General features: G+C 42.0%; 1 protein-coding gene across 1 annotated transcript in view; it reads left to right on the forward strand.

The window, feature by feature from the left end:
• Positions 1–17604, forward strand: part of TTC23L (tetratricopeptide repeat domain 23 like) — a 59899-nt gene that overhangs the window by 39578 nt on the left and 2717 nt on the right. The window contains 3 exon segments of the mRNA XM_056112018.1: positions 13014–13138; positions 17384–17421; positions 17485–17539. Coding sequence (XP_055967993.1) covers positions 13014–13138; positions 17384–17421; positions 17485–17539 — 218 coding nt within the window.

Consider the following 17604-nt stretch of genomic DNA (forward strand, 5'->3'; position numbering starts at 1 on the left):
ATTTCTATTTCCTTTATTTCCTTAGAATCTCAACAAAATGCACCTACATAAAGCGTAGAGCTCACACATGCTAAGAATGTGACCTGTGATGTATCAGTTGATGAGGATACCTCCATTCTCAACTTCCTTGACCCTTTTCCCTGGCTTATAAGAAAATGTTTGTACCAACTAGAATTTTGTTGATCTGTATTCTAAAGTGAAGGTGTTGAGGGCACTAGATAAAAGCCAAATGATGAAATCATTCTTCAACAGCTGTCTGTCCCAGACAAAGCCATCTTTGTGAGAGTGGGTAGCTCTGATACAGACACAGAGGGTCTGGAAGGGAAAACCATGACCCTCGGGCTTAATCGAATTAATGGACAGTAGTGGCTCAGTGTCAAACAGAAGGAATTTGAAGTTTGTGAAGAATGTCATTTACACATTTAAGCATTATTGATTTTCTCTGGTTATGAAAGGAATCCTTTTTAGTGTTCATTTTTGCAGGAGGCCTCCAAGCAACACTCAGAGCCCAGGGGCAACTCCTGCTGGTACTCAGTCAGCTGGGCTCTCAGACTCAGGACTAGGGATGCAGAACTCAGTGCTAGTTGGGACACAAGTGGTGGCAGGGACCACCAGAGCCACACCCCTTGGTACTCAGAATTCTCTAGGAGTGTTTGGCATATCACTTAGAAATGGGGCTCAAAATGGAGTCCTGAGCATAGAAAGAATGTAGTCCGAACCCTGTGCCATCCCCCTTATCCTTAATTTCTTGTTTTGATGTTTTCTTTTGATTAGAGGGCTACACAGTGATCATTCTTGGTCGTGCTCAGGAGATCACATACAGTGCCTGGACTAAGCAAGGGTTGGACAAGTGCAAGTGCCTCAACCCCTGTACTGTCTCTCCAACCCCTCATTTTCTAGTTTTATATAATAGACAGGAGAGAAGACTAAATGTGAATTGAAGGGAAAATTTTACATCCTTTATTTTTTTTATTGAATCACCGTGGGATACAGTTACAAAGCTTCCATAATTGAATTTCAGTCATACAGTGATCAAACACCCGTCCCTCTGCCAGTGTACATTTTTTACCACCAATGTTCCCAGTATCTCTCCTGCCACCCCCACCTCATCCCACCACCTGGCTCTACGGCAGACAATTTTTTTTTCTTTTTTTGGGGGGGTCACATCCGGCGATGCACAGGGGTTATTCCTGGCTCATGCACTCAGGAATTACTCCTGGTGGTGCTCGGGGGACCATATAGGATGCTGGGAATCGAACCCAGGTTGGCTGCATGCAAGGCAAACACCCTACCCGCTGTGCTATCGCTCCAGCCCCAGACAATTTTCTTCTTACTCTCTATTTCCAACCCCCTCAACTCTAGTAGTTCCCCATGCCATTAAACGTTTTATGTTTTCAAAAATTACTTTGATATCTTAAGACTTGTTTTCTTTTAGCGTAAGTGTTCATCAAAGATTTCTTGCTTCTATTTTCTAGCTATTCATCATATGTGTATATATACATATATATTTTAAATTTTCTTATTTGCTTGCAGTATTTGTAATTCATTTATATATTTAAGTTTTAAAAATGAGTCTATGGCTCGGGACTGACCCAGAAGGGGGTGGGCCAGCTCCCACCCTACCAAGCCACACTCAGTGCCCCAAAGCTGCCGCCATGCTTCCAGCCAAATTCTACCATCTCAGGACTGAGCTCTACAGAGATCCTAATCTGCTGAAAATTACAGATGCATGGGTTTTTTGGCTGAAAATTTCAGGCCTTCTCAGAGTCAATCTCCTCGTACTTCTGCAAACTCCAGCAGCCCCACCCACATCCCACTCCACCATCATGTAAACTCATCTACCGGCCTTGTTCCAGAGACTCATAAATAAATCTCAAAAGAGGTCAACTAGTCACAAAAATTTCTCTGATACCCCATCCTGGCAGAGACGTCTGAGGCTATCTAGGGAAGGAGTGGACCAGCTTCAGCCTTATCAGCAGCTGCACTCACACCCTAAAGCCAGCACCATCAGACTGCCTAGTTAAATATTCTGGATTTTCTGGAGCACACGCAAATGCTGAGCACTCTAGAAAATCTCTAAACTTTACAATGTTGATATCTCAGTAGTAGCACACCAGATTGGATGGGAATGTAATGTAGAAGCTTAACTAACAAATTTTAAGTAACAAGATTTAACCAATCTTAACTAAAAAATATTAACACAGAAAGCTTAACTTGCAACAATAGTTTAGTAAACCCTCAGACTTAATGTCCCCATGATGATAAATAAAATTTTTCACAAATTTTCTCCTATGGAAAATTTTTTTGATCATTTCCTTAGCCATGGATTGGTAACAAGCAATATAAAACAAATTATTATGGGCCTTCTTGGGGGCCAGCTTGAGAGATGGTTGAGAAAATGGAGACAATGGTGGAGGAAAGGTGACAGTGGTGATGAGTTTGGAGCTGGAATATTGAGTGCCTGTAACAAATCATCCTAAACAGCTTTGTAAACCACAGTACTTAAATAAAGTTGGGGGTGGAGGAAGTCTATGGTCCTGAGACATTTGATCTATTCTTGAATCTATAAAAATGTTTTAATTTTATGTATATGTATGTGTTTATAGAATTGGGATATTCCAAGTCTACCTAATTATTTTCTTGCATATTGATTTTCAACTTTAAAAATGTATTTTGTAAGCAGTCCTGAAAAAAAAGAGGGGGAATCTATTTTGAAAAAAAAATCCAATGAAATGTACCAAAGCCACAAAAAAAAGAAAAAAATATGGCTCTTCATATCATTACGACATTCCATGCAGATTAACACATTACCACTGGGAAATAATTAACCAGAAGAAAATATTGCACTGGGATACGAATCACTAAAATTGAAAACTGGAGAAATCCACACAAAGATTATACTGAAAGAGAAGAAATTGGCATATTTAATTATAGAAAGAACTAAAGCTTGTGCCCATCACAAAGCAACTAAAATAACTGGATAACCTGAATAAGCTCTTAATGTTTTATAGTTAATCTTTTTGGGGTACTGGCATGGGGACTGAGGTACTCAGGGCTAACTCTTGACTCTGTACTCAGGGATCACTCCTGACGTGGGGGTGCTGGATAGATGAAATGCAGTGCCGGGGATCCAACTGCAGTAACCCACACGCAAAGCAAACACCTTAGCCTGGGTATAATCTCTCAAACCCAAGTAATTAAACTTCAGAGAAATAAATATCCAAACCCAGATTTCACAGGTGAATTATATCTTATTTTAAGAAGGAGTAGTATGATTAACGTTTTTTCAGAAATTTTAAGAAGGAATGCTTGCTTTTTTATGCAAATGATTTTTAAAAAATTTTTATTAGTGAAGGCCCTCCCGTTGATCATCGATTTGCTCGAGCGGGCCCAGTAACGTCTCCATTGGAGACTTTGTTGTTACTGTGTCTGGCATATCGAATACTCTCGGTAGCTTGCCGGGCTCTCTGAGAGGGGCGGAGGAATCGAACTCAGGTCGACCATGTTGGCCGCTTGTAAGGCGAACGCCTTACCCGCTGTGCTATCGCTCCATGGTGTGAAACACCATGAGGTACAGTTGTAGATTTACAAATTTTTGTGCTTGGGTTTCGATTATACAATGATCAAATACCCATTCCTCCACCAGTGCCCATTTTCCATCACCATGGGTCCCAGTATCCCTCCCCCACCCATCTCCCCCATCCCACCCTGCCTCTGTGGCAGGGCATTCCCTTTTGTTCTCTCTCTCCTTTTGGGTGTTGTGGTCTGCAAAAAGGCATTGAGTGGCAATCATGTTCAGTTCCATAGTCTACTTTTAACATTCATCTCCCCTCCTGGGGAGATCCTCCAAACACCCTTTATTTGGTGCTCCAAGAAGGAATGCTTTCTAGTTCATTTTATGAGACCATTATCACCCTGATACCATAACCCACATTTAAGTACAATCAGCAGAGCAAATGCAACAACTACAAATCAATACTTTTGTACATAACATAAGCACACAAAAAAAATCCCAAGTAACCGACCCCCCCAATATAGAGAAGGAATAATACCATGCAAACAAATCAAGAGAGGTCTCAAGGCTGAAACAGGTTCAGGTTTCAGAATGTCAACCTTATCTTTGTATTCTACCATATTAACAATTGGTGCAAGGGAAAATGTGGGGGGAGGGAAACCCATGAGACAGCATTAAACACTCATGATAAAAAGGGAAATTCTTTCATCTGATTAGGAACATTTTTTTAAAGCCTACAATCAACATCTTGTTTTAATGGTGAGTGATCATATGCTTTCCTCAAGATCAAGAGCAGAAAAGGACGTTTACTGGAAATTCAAGCCAGTGTAAACCAGTGTAATTGGAAGAAAAAGACCAAAGGCTCAGCATCCCCAATTATACACAACATCTTCTGGTACACAAAAGGCCCATCTTCACAATTTCGTGACTAATATCAAAGAGTATCAAGTCGATGAATTGTCCCAGTTCCACAGCTCTTGGAATGTGTGTATATATAGCCACAGGACACCTCTAGATTTCACAATACTGACAGCCCAGTAGGAGCACAGAAAACTAGATGGGAAAGTTTCATAGAAACTCACTTAAGTTCAGTGAGAAAACCAATAACACAGAAGGCTCAACTAGCACCAACCAGCTTAGTAAATCCTCAGACAATAATAACATCATTATGAGATACAACAGTCTTCACAAATTTTCTTTTACCGAACTATTTTTTTTGTAAGTTATTTACCATTTTGTTGTAACAAGCAATATAAAATAAATTACTTTTTGCCTGCCAAGGAGGCAGACTGGGGCAGGGGGTGAAGGGAATGGGGGAAAACTGGGACATTGGTGGAGGGAAGATCACCCTGGTGGTGGGTTTGGTGCTGGAAGGTATCAGAATACACTGGATAACAGGGTCTGTTATCAAGAGAAACTACTTTTAACTGAGCTATTGCCAGGGCCTGACAGGCCTGTGGTAAGGAAAACACCCAACTCCAATTTATTCTTGCAACATTGACCCATCTAAAGGAGAAGGTGATGCACTTGCAGAGTTCATAGAGCAGATACACAATTAAAGCACAGATCTAATTATCAGACTCTGGATCTGTGGCTTTTAATCTTTTTTACACCTGTGTTCTGGTTGAAAATAGAACTATTTTATGGACCACCAGAGAGAACCATTCTTTATAATAATATTTATACACTAATACTGATAATACCACTACATGATAAAGGCATACAGTATGTTAAGTGACATTAACTTTTTTACGGAATGGTGGAAATTTCTGCAGACCAATGTCTGCCTCAGATTGGAGGTTAAAAATCATGTTCTAGGTGAAAAGGAAGCTCAGATAGAGAAGAGAGTACCAAATGAAGGGTGTTGTGAGGACCCTCCCAGGGTGGGAGAAGCATGCTAAAAGTAGTCTATAGACCAAACATGATTGCCACTCAAAGCCTCTCTTGCAAAACACAGTACCCAAAAGAAGAGAGAACAAGGGGGAATACCCTGCCACAGAGGCAGGATGGGACGGGGGATGGGGATGGGAGGGGGGATGCTGGGACCCGTGGTCATGGATGACGGGCACTGGTGGAGGGATGGGCACTTGATCATTGTATAACTGAAACCCAAGCACAAAATTTGTAAGCCTATAACTGTACCTCATGGTGTTTCACTAATAAAAAAAGAAAAAAATTTAAAAAGAAAAAAATTTAAAAAAAAAATCATGCTATAGAACATTTCTTTCCCTGGCCCCTCACATACACCTTACCATCATATTATTGGTAGCTGTTCTTTGACCAGGCACATTACGCCAGCTATAGGACCAGAAACACAGTTTAAAGAGACAGAGTAAGCTTGAGAACCAGACTGTGCTAGAGCAGGAGTGTTAAAATGGTCAGGTTAACCCCTATCCAGGCTATTTCACTGGGGGCACCCCAGAGGGGGGCAGGTGAGACCCCCTCCCCACCCCAAGGGACCCAGGCCGGCAACTGAGAACCTCCAGAACTCAACCACCACCATGCTCACGATTGCTCTCCCCATTCTCTAGCTGAGCTTCACCTACAAGTGAACGTATTTCTAGAATGCGCGGCCACGAATGACACTTCATAGGCTACATCCTAGCCATACTCCAATAATACCGCACCACATTTATATATATATATATATATATATATATATATATATATATATATATATGGCTCAACCTTTAACAACATGTTGGTGATTATTTATAGAAGGTCTTAATGGCTGCTGGGTGAAATACAGCACTCTTCACACTCTTCTAAGGAAACTTTTTTGGTAGCATTTTCAGCGGTTTTTCATAACAAAAAGTATAAAATATATTATTTCAGTTCTGCTTTGGGGCAGGGGTTGGGGTTCAGGATGGAAACATCCAAAATATGGTGGTGGGAATGTGCACTGGTGGTGGAATGGTGTTTGTATATTGGATGTAATCAAATATTGCGAACTACTTTATAAAATAATAAAGAAATACATAAAATGATCAGGTTAGGCATTTCAAACGACTAGATGATGACCAAGGGCAGGACACAGTTTCCTATTCAAGAAGATAGAGTTTGCCCTTCCTCTGCCTTTTGTATGTAATTCTATTTAAGCCTTACTGGATTGAAAGATGTCTACCACTTTGGTAAGAGTGAGTTTCTCTACTCAGTTTCTTGATTGAGATGCTAATCTCTCCCTAGGGACACCCTCAAAGACAGAAACAATGTTTTACAAGATACTTTAATTTCCCTGGGCCCAGTCAGATTGTCATAGATAAACCATTTCAAGTTCATCTTTGGGAATAATGTTATATGGGAATTCTCTGAACCTTCCATTTGAGAATTTTGCTGTGGGCATAAAATTGGTCTTAGAAATAATGTGTTGGAGCAGGTGAGATAGTACAGTGAGTAGGACACTTAGCTTTGTACGCTGTCGATTCAATCTCCAGCACCCCAAGCCCTACCAGTAGTGATCCCTGAGCACAGAATCAAGATTGAAACCTGAAAACAGCTATGTGTGCCCACCCCAACCACAGAAAAAGATTATATTAATTATATTAGCATCAAAATACTATGGAGGAGATAGATTTTACGATTTAAGGTTAGAAAATTTACTAAAAAAACCCCTATCCACATTAACCAATCTATGGTTGCTACTACTTAGCATTTAAAATATATCATTTTTCACTCATGCAAGTTTTGACTGAAATCTCCAGACTTTCACAAAGTCAGGGTTGGACTACCTTCTCCCTGCCATCTCCCTGTTTTTCCAGAAGCCTCGACAGTCACCCCTATGAACCACATCTGGCGCTATGTATGCTCTTTCATTAGCCATAATCCAGAGATTCATAAATAAACCTTGAAATTTCGAGATCAACATGTTGCAGAGATTCTTCTGGATCCCGTGCAAGGCTTAGTTGTCTGTGGTACTCTAGGGAGTGTGGGGTGAGCCCAGCACCCACCAAAAAGGAGCCCAGGCAGCTGAAAACCTCCACACTACACAATTGCCACCATGCTCTTGACCAGATTCCACTGTTCTGGACGAGTCTCATCCAGAAATTAATCTGTTAAAAAGCTCACATATGCAGGCTTGAAATCTCCAGGCTTTTATGGAGTCGGGGATGGGCTACCTCCATCCCTCTCCCTGTAATTCTGGAAATCCTGGCAGTCACACTCATATCCCCAAACGCCACCCGGTTAAAATTTTAACTCCAGCTGTATCAACTTGTTAAAAACTTTGGACTTCCTGGAGCGCATGTCCCCGACTCAAACTCTAAAACACCGATAAGCCAGGAATAGCACACCAGATTTGATGGGATGTAATGTAGAAGGCATCCATTATTGATTAACAAAATATCAACACAGAAGGTTTAACCTGTAACAACATCTTAGTAATCTCTTACACAAGGGCTTAATAGCTCCATGGTGATATACACAATCTTCATTAAATTTCTTCTGAGAAAACTTTTTTAATCATTATTTTAGCAAATTATAATAAGCATTATAACATAAATTATTGAGAGCCTCCTATGGAGGCAGGTTTAAAGGGTGGTTGGGAAAATTAGAGATAATGGTGGCAGGAAGGTTCAAGGTAGTGAGATTTGTGTTGGTACATTGAATAATCTGTAACCACAGTGTTTATAGAAGGTGTAAGGGGGAAATAAAGTTTTTTAAGAATTTAAAAACTAACTAAATAAAATAAGACATATTATTCTCTGCAAAAAAAGAGAATAAAAATAAAAATCCATGGCTTTATTCAGAAAAGAGAAGTTCAGGACCATAGCAGTATAGCAAGGAGGGTGTTTGCCTTGCATGGAGCTGACCTGGGTTCAATCCCAGGCATCCCATATGGTGCTCCAAGCACTGCCAGGAGTAATTCCTGAGTGCAGAGCCAGGAGTAACCCCTGACCATCACTGGATGTGACCCAAAAAGCAAAGAAAAAGAAACAGAAGTTCATAGGAGGAAGGTGGGCTGAATATTGGATATAGCAAAGATGTCAAAGTGGTTATCACAAATATGTTTAAAAAAATTAAAGAAAATTTAAAATAATTTAAAGATAAATGATAAATATCACTTTTACAAGTAGAAAATCTCAATAAACACATTTATTTTTTTTTAAATCTAGCCAGATGGAAATTATACAGTAACTGTTGGAAAATCCATTCAGTGGTCTCAGCATCAGATTTGGCAGAAGAGATAATGAAGTAACTCAAATGCAGGTCCCCAGAAATGACCCAATCCAAAGTAGAAAGAGGAGAAATGAACAACAGTAGATACCAACACACATGTAGCATGAGCTCCAGAAGGAAAGGGGACAAATGAGGTAGAGCGTTGAAAGACATAATGACCTCAGGGCCAGAGCAATAACAGCAGGGAGGGCATTTGCTGTTCATGCAGCCAAACCGGGTTCATTCCCTGGCATACCATATGGTCCCCTGAGCACCACCAGGAGTCATTCCTGAGTGCAGATCCAAGAGTATCCCCTGAGCATCACTGGGTGTAACCAAAAAAAAAAAAAGACATAATGACCTCAAACGTGCCAAGTTTGATTAGGAAGTTCTCCATACCCAAAAGTGCCAGTACCCCTAAATTAGTGCCCTACAAGAACCACAACCGGCTTCACAATAAAATTGCTGATTGGTAAAGAGAAAAAAATCTTAAAACTAGCAGCAGAAAAGCTACTTAGTACAGGACAACAGCAGGATGATCAGTGACCGATTTTTCATCAAATAAAGTGAGGATCCAATAACATTCAAAATATTGAAATATACTTCAACTGGAGAAATAGCACAGTGGTAGGGCATTTGGCTTGCACGTGGCCGACATGGCCAATCCGAGTTTGATTCTTCCACCCCTCTTGGAAAGCCCAGAAAGCTACTGAGAGTATCTCGCCCGCACGGCAAAGCCTGGCAAGCTACCCATAATGTATTCAATATGCCAAACACAGTAATAACAAGTCTCACAATGGAGACGTTACTGGGCCAGCTGGAGCAAATCAGTGATCAACAGGAGGACAGTGCTACATTACTTTAACAAAGTATTGCATACACAGCAAAAATCTCCTTTAAAACTGAATTTGAGATAGATATTTTCTGAGAAAAGATAGGCTTGTAGTAGTCTTGCTAGAAAGAACACAATGGAAGTCCTTAGAAAGAAAATGCCAATAGAGGGGTATGATGTTACCAGCATGTAAATCTGTACCTGCGGGTTGAGTGCATCAGCAGCCTGATGGTGCCTTTAGACTTCAAGATACCCCCAAATTGCTGCTCTGCCTTTGGCCAGACCCCCCAACAACTGGGGGCCAAGTTTACCAAAAAATTAAACGGCCAAAAGTTAGGCATGTGGGAGACACACCCACAAACCACCTCAGGCTCAGCTATATAAGCTCATTTATTGGCTTATTTCAGAGACCCATAAATCTCAAAAGAGATCAAAAGATGCAGTTAGGGCCTGTCGCGCAGAAGTGGGCAGGAACCCATGACTGAGACCTTCAGGCTCACTTGGATCAGGACTGGGCCTCCTCCCCCCAGATCCCCAGTTTTCCAGTAGCTTGCAGCCACACCCACAAACTGCCCCCGGTTCCATGTAATCTCATCAACGGCCAAGACCCAGAGACTATAAACTAAAGCTCAGGGAAGAGAGCGCCGCAGAATGCCCTGACCCCGCACCAGGCTCTTCACCAGGGCACCTTGGGGGGTGGGGCAGGTTGAGTCTCCCTTCCCACTCCAAACAGAACCCCAGCAGCCAAAAACCTCCAGAACCCAACCACTGCCATGCGCAAAGCCACTCTCCACATGTCGGACAAGCCTCAGCCAAAGGGGACGAGTCCCACTGAAGACGGGATGAACCTCACCAGAGAGTGGATGGGCAGGAAAACCCAGATATGTGGGAACCCGTGACTGAGATCTCCAAGCCTGCTTGGATCGAGACTGGGCCTCCTCCCCACCGGTCCCCAGTTTTCCAGTAGTTTGGCAGTCACACCCACAAACTGGCCCTGGCACCATGTAATCTTATCAATGGTCAAGATCCAGAAACTATATACTAAAGCTCCCAGAAGAAAGCACTGAAGAATGTCTTGACCCTGTGCCAGGCTGTCTTCACTGGGGCACTTCGAGAGGGGTGGGTTGAGTTTCCCTCCCTACCCCAAGAAGAACCCTGGCAGCCAGAAAGCTCCAGAACCCAACTGCCACCATGCACAAGGCCACTCTCCACACACTGAGACGAGCCTCACCCAGGATGGGATGAACCTCACTAGAGAATGAACTGGCAGGAAAACCACATATGTGGAAACCCGTGACTGAGATCTCCAAGCCCACTTGGATCGGGACTAGCCTTCTCCCCCCAGATCCCCAGTTTTCCAGAAGCTTGGCAGTCACACCCACAAACTGCCCCCAGCACCATGTAATCTCATCAACGGCCAAGACCCAGAGACTATAAACTAAAGCTCCTGGAAGAGAATGACACAGAATTTTCTCGACATTATATTCTATTCATAACAAGCAATACAAAACAAATTGTCTAGCATTGCCTTTTAGGCAGGTTTGAGTGGTGGTGAGACTGGTGTTGAAATATCTAATGTAACCAAAGTAGAGAGAGATTATGGAGGAAATTGTCTGCCACACAGACGGGGAAGGATTGGAAAGGGGGTCGGGGAGGAATACTGGGGATTTTGATGGTGGAAAATGTGCACTGGTGAGGCGATGGGTGTTTGATGATTGCATGACCAAAGCTTAAACATGAAATCTCTGTAATTGTATCTCATGGTGAATAAAAAAAGGGGGGTAATAATAATAAAATTAAATTAACATTCAGAATGGAATAATATAAAAAAATAATGTGGCATTCATGCCAAATTCAATCAGCTTAATCAATGGCTGAGGGGCTGGAGAGATAGCACAGCGGGAGGGGCATTTACCTTGCACGCGGCCAACTTGGGTTCGATTCCCAGCATCCCATATGGTCTCCTGAGCACTGCCAGGAGTAACTCCTGAGTGCAGAGCCAGGAGTAACCCCTGTGCATCGCCAGGTGTGACCCAGAAAAGCAAAAAAAAAAAAAAAAAATCAATGGCTGAATAAATAGCAGTACTCCTACATTATTAAAAAATGCTAAAAGACAGTATCACAAATCCACAGAAATGAACTAAAAGAGAATTGGACTTTAGACTATAATATACAAAACAAACAAACACACACTGTCCTCCCGTTGTTCATCGATTTGCTTGAGTGGGCCCAGTAACGTCTCCATTTTGAGACTTGTTGGTTCTGTGTTTGGCATATCAAATACGTCACGGGTAGCTTGTCAGGCTTTGCCATGCGGGCGAGATACTCTCGGTAGCTTGCCAGGCTGTCCGAGAGGGGCGGAGAAATCAAACCCGGCTTGGCCAGGCAGGCTGCGCACAAGGCAAATGCCCTACCGCTGTGCTATCGCTCCAGCCCATAATATACACATATGCAAATATAATCATCATCCTGTGAATAGGTGAAGATTCTATCCATCAACAGAAGTTTCAGCAGTAAAAAGGGAGTGAAGAACTAATTCAGGCAGCCCTATGAACAGACCTCAAAAACAGTAGGCTGAACTGAAGCAGTCGTACAACCAGGAGGGGAATCTACTGTACAAAAATGGTCGGCCTCGGGTTCAATCCCTGGCACCGCATATGGTCCCCAGAGCACCACCAAAAGTGAGGCTTGAGAGCAGAGCCAAAAGTTAGCTCCAAGCACCACTGGGTGTGGCCCCAAACAGCAATAAAAACTCTACTGTGTGAAAGAATCATTACAATAGTCTATGCTTTTATGAATTGATTTAGATGAGCCTTCTAGAAAAAGAAATTATATAAAGAGAAAACAGATCAATGGTTGCTTGACTGGGACTAGAACTGAAAGCAACCAGCCATAAAGAAGCATTTTGGGGGTAACAAGTTTTAAAAATGGACTTTGTCATGATTATTTAGCCACAGAATTTACTCTGTACAATTTCTGTAAGTTAACGCTCAGTGTACCAATTTCATCTTAACGCATTAGTAAGAAAAAAAAACCCTGTTTCTTAGTGGTGTATGTGGACATAATTTTATTTTACTTCTCTGCTTGCATTCTAGGTTGAGTACATAAATATATGTTTGAAATAAAAACCAACACACCATATATTCACACACGTATGCACATACACAGTTGTACATGTGTGAAACAGGAACTCTAGTAAACGCTAATCTCTATCATGGTTCCTGCTAAAAATAGTGTTTCATCATATATTGGGGTTCACTAAGTGACTTGAGACTGCTCAGATGTAAACTTCATTTTCTTATGTAAGTTCATGTTTTCCACCAAGAGAATGAAGTCAGAATATCACATAATACTGCTAAATCATATTTCATATTTTTGCATGATCTTTGTAGACCAGGAAATAGAATAGGCATGAAATTTAAACTTGAAAATGACTAATCAGTTGAGTCAAAGATGACATTAAACTCTTGTAAAGGCTAACGACTTGCCTTGAATAATTTTTTATTTTTGCAGATGTTGTTGAAGTATTTTTTATGAAAAGTATCACTGCACATCAAGCAACATTAGGCCCAGAGGAATATGAAACACTGACAATCACTGAAGACTTTTGAAAATAGCCTATACAAAATGGGGAAAGGGCTGGAGCGATAGCACAGCAGGTATTCTCACAATGGAGACGTTACTGGTGCCCACTTGAGCAAATCGATGAACAATGGGAAAACAGTGCGACAGTGCTACATCAATGCATAAAGATAGTTGCTAGTTTATTCCAGCTCAAACACCCTTTCCCTCTTTGTTTTTAGTTTTACAGTTAGATGAACCCAAGCAGGGCCTCAAGCACGCAAGTGAGTATGTTAGTGCTCTATTATTAAGTCACATTTGTGGAAGGATGTGCTTATCATCTCTTAGTTCAGAAAGTGGAGACGTTTATGTAAAGTGGGAAGTAAAATTGGACTGGTTGGGGTTAGAGAGATAGTTCAAGAATTCAAGCACTTAATATGAGATTAATACCCAAGAATAGCTGAGATCAACACCAGGAGGATTACTCCATAGCTTAGAGGCCAGCCGGGCATTCTAGGGGAAAGGGCAGCTCAGATAGAGAAGGGAGCACCAAATAAAGGGTGTTTGGAGGATCCTCCCAGGAGGGGAGATGCATGTTGAAAGTAGACTATGGACTGAACATGTTTGCCACTCAATGCCTCTTTTGCAGACCACAACACCCAAAAGGAGAGAGAGAACAAAAGGGAATGCCCTGCCACAGAGGCAGGATGGGATGGGGGGGTGGTGGGAGGGATATTGGGATCCATGTTGGTGGAAAATGGGCACTGGTGGAGGGATGGGTATTTGATCATTGTATAATAGAAACCCAAGCACAAAAAAAATTGTAAATCTACAACTGTACCTCATGGTGTTTCACTAAAAATAATTAAAAAAGAAAAAGAATTCAAGCACTTGCCTTGCATGCAGCCAACCCCAGTGTAATCCTGTAATCCTTAGCACTACATATGGTCTTTTAAGCGCCATCAGGAGTAGCCCAGAGCCTCTTAGCATTGCTGGGGTTGTGGGAGGGGTACAGGGAGGGGCCAATGCTTCTTCCACCAAAAATTTGGGATGATGCCACCTTTGTAATATTAGTTCGAAATATACTGTTTCTTTAACAAAAGATAGCACAGCAGGTAAAGTACTTGCCTTGCATAAAGCTAACCTAGTTTAGATCCCCAGCAGCCCTTATGGTCCCCAGGAGTGATCCCTGAGCACAGAACTAGGAGTCAGTCTGAAGGACTACTTGGTGTGACCCTGAAAACAAATTTTTTCCTTATGTCTGTATATGAGGTTCTTCAGAAGCAACTTACAATATAACTTCTGTTCCTGTAAATTTAATATTTTATTCAAAATTGGCTTCCTCCTTCTCTCTACCTGCCAGAGTTTTGGTTTTATTTTTAACTGTATTTGTTTCCATCTCAGTTTTTGGTCTTCAGCTTAGTATTAGCCCCAAATTTGCCTTCACATCAAAGGGAATTTACAGAAAATGCATTCAATGGCTGACCTCTTTACTTGAATTTCAGGAGTGGAAGCTCTTAATCAAAAACCCTGGCGCCAAATGTTACAAATTCCACACAGCGTTCATTTAACAGAAATCTTATTCCTTGGGAGACCCTGCAGGACTTGAATGCCAGAATTGAAGCCAACCCTGTACTTCTCAGACACACAAGAATTTGATATTGTGTCACTGGCCATGTGACAACAGGTTCAAGAGTAGGGTTATGGGCATAGAGTGATGATGATTTTGTTGGTGAGGCTCCCCAAGCGGTGCTCAGGGGACCCTCAAGAGCCACTACCAGAGATATTTGGCCTGCTGGGTCAGGTTGTTCGAGGTAAAACCTGAGAATGAGAAGCTTCTCAGTCCCTGAAGTGCTGGGGACAATCAGGGCCACCCCAGTGTTCTGGGCGCCTCCAAGTCCACACCCAGTGAGGCCTGGGGACCTCCAGGACCATACCAAGTGGTGCTGAGATTTGAACTCTTGTCCCAGTGAATGCAAAGTCTCTGTGTCCCTGCATAATCTCCCTACCCTAATAGATAGATAGGCCTTCCCCCCAGAAATAAAATCTTTCTTTTATTCCCTATTTGAACTTAGGGCTGGAGCGATAGCACAGCGGGTAGGGCGTCTGCCTTGCACGCAGCCAACATGGCCGACCTGAGTTCGATTCCTCCGCCCCTCTCGGAGAGCCCGGCAAGCTACCGAGAGTATTCGATATGCCAGACACAGTAACAACAAAGTCTCCAATGGAGACGTTACTGGGCCCGCTCGAGCAAATCGACGATCAATGGGAGGGCCTTTGAACTTAAGTTATACATGTCGATACTTTCTTTAGTTCTACTTTACTGTAGCACTGCAGCAAGGTCCCCCAGTTGTTCATCGATTTGTTCTAGTGTGCACCAGTAGAGTCTCCATTGTGAGACTTGCTGTTACTGTTTTTGGCATATCAAATACGCCACAGGGAGCTTGCTGGGCTCTGCCTTGTGGGCGGGATACTCTCCATAGCTTGCTGGGCTCTACAGGAGGGGCAGAGGAATCGAACCCGGGTCGGCCACTTACAAGGCAAATTCCCTACCCACTGTGCTATCGCCCCAGCCCAAGTTCTCTACCTTACTTAGCATTGTAAAGTCAAATGACTTTTTGCAGCACCTTGGTCTGTGATTTTGCAATTTTATGTTGGCTGGAGTGACAGCACAGTGGTAGGGCATTTGGCTTGCATGTGGCCGACCCCACCAACTCAGGTTCAATTCCTCCACCCCTCTCGGAGAGCCCAGCAAGCTACTGAGAGTATCTTGCCCACACAGCAAAGCCTGGCAAGCTACCCGGGACGTATTTGATATACCAAACAAAGTAACAAGTCTCACAATGCAGATGTTACTGGGCCCACTCGAACAAATTGATGAACAACGGGAGGACAGTGGACAGTGGAATGTTGGTTGTGAGAAAATTTACATGAGATCTTGATGCCACATACTGAGCTGGTATTTTAATTTTCTTTTTCAAAGATTTTAAAAGTACTTCACGAGAATAGGATTGCTTGTTCTTTTTGCATTCTGGCACAATGAATGCCATGACTCAGTGACAAAATAGCAGCACTGCTTGGTGACTCCTTGGTTCTAACTAAACTTCTGGGCAAAGACATGGAAGGTGGTAAGTATCAGATGGCGCTTAGTTGAAATGATAAGAAGGACTATGGATGGGTCGCTTATGATACTGGAAAATAGACTCATGAGGTAAATGTGTTTAGTTTGTCTTGTACACCAGGATATCCTTAGTGCCTGAAACAGTTATTGGCATGTGGTAGCTACTCAGTGATAAATTATAACTAATTTGCTAAAGTTAGTAACCCAGTTCCTAAATTCATTTTTAAAAGGCTCTCTTTCTCTCACCCTTGTACCTGATCTCAAGTTCTGGGACTGTTCTAAAGGACAATAACAGAAACTAACAGAGACTTGGAAATTATGTTCCTGTAGAATGAAATTATTTTGGTAAGTAGAGGTTTTAGTCTGATATTTATAAAAATAAAAATTAAAAAGAAAAACAACAAAAAAAGAGGCATGGGTAGATAGGAAAACCAGACTGAAGGTCTGCTTTGCATGCTGGAGCTCCATGATTAATATCCAGCACCACATGGTCCCCTGAGCACTGTTGGGAGTAACCCCTGACCACACCAAACTAATGTTTGTTTGTGGCCCTCAAACAAACATTAAATTTTTTTTAAGGATTTAAAATTTTATTTTTAAATTTTAAAAAATTTAACAAGATCCATAAGAGAGTGGGGCATGATGACCAAACTGAGAGGATTTGTGTCCACCTTCTCCCATGATGACAACAAATCTATACCAAGTGTTGGATTAATAAGCACAAAAACCAAACCCATGATGAACAAAGCTTCCACAGTGAGGGGCAAAAGGACAGCATCCAGGTGGATTAGAGACAGGGTGATGTCCCTGTAGCCAAGAAACCTCACCATACTATCACAAGCCACAATCAGTCTGGCCTGGGTTTTGGCACAGCCATGTGTAGGCTGTGTGATCTTGGAATGATCCTTTTTGTTACTGTTCCTTATACCTGTAAAAGAGGTCTGATTGTTTTCTAATTGGATATCTATGAATAGAAAATAATAAATATGCATAAATTGACTATTAACAGTAAGCTTAGAGTATTAACTCTTCACGGAAGCAAGTTACTTAGACAACACAACCCAATTTCACTGCTCCTGGTGGGCTGCGTCAGTGTTGGGTAATAAAATGCCTCCTCCCTAGAGCTGTGGAATCCAACCAGAATGATCCTTCAGACGTGACAGGTTGATTTTAAAAACTGCTTTTGTTTTTAATCCCGTAGGAGGTTTACAGACTGCTGAAGTCTTCTCTGAAGTCTCAGTGAAGTGTAATGGGGACTTTACTGAAAAAGTGGCTGAAACTTTTATAACATGACCACTTGAGTACGATTTGCTTTTCCAAAGTAGCGCTCAGAAAGGCAATTCATTTGTTAAGGAAGGTGAATGCTGGTTTCACTATATTTTCTCCTAGATTCATAGCACAGTCCAAGGAAAAAGGTAGTGC

This window comes from Sorex fumeus, unplaced genomic scaffold, assembly GCF_029834395.1.
Source record: "Sorex fumeus unplaced genomic scaffold, SorFum_2.1 ptg000015l, whole genome shotgun sequence".
In the NCBI taxonomy this organism is placed as follows: domain Eukaryota; kingdom Metazoa; phylum Chordata; class Mammalia; order Eulipotyphla; family Soricidae; genus Sorex; species Sorex fumeus.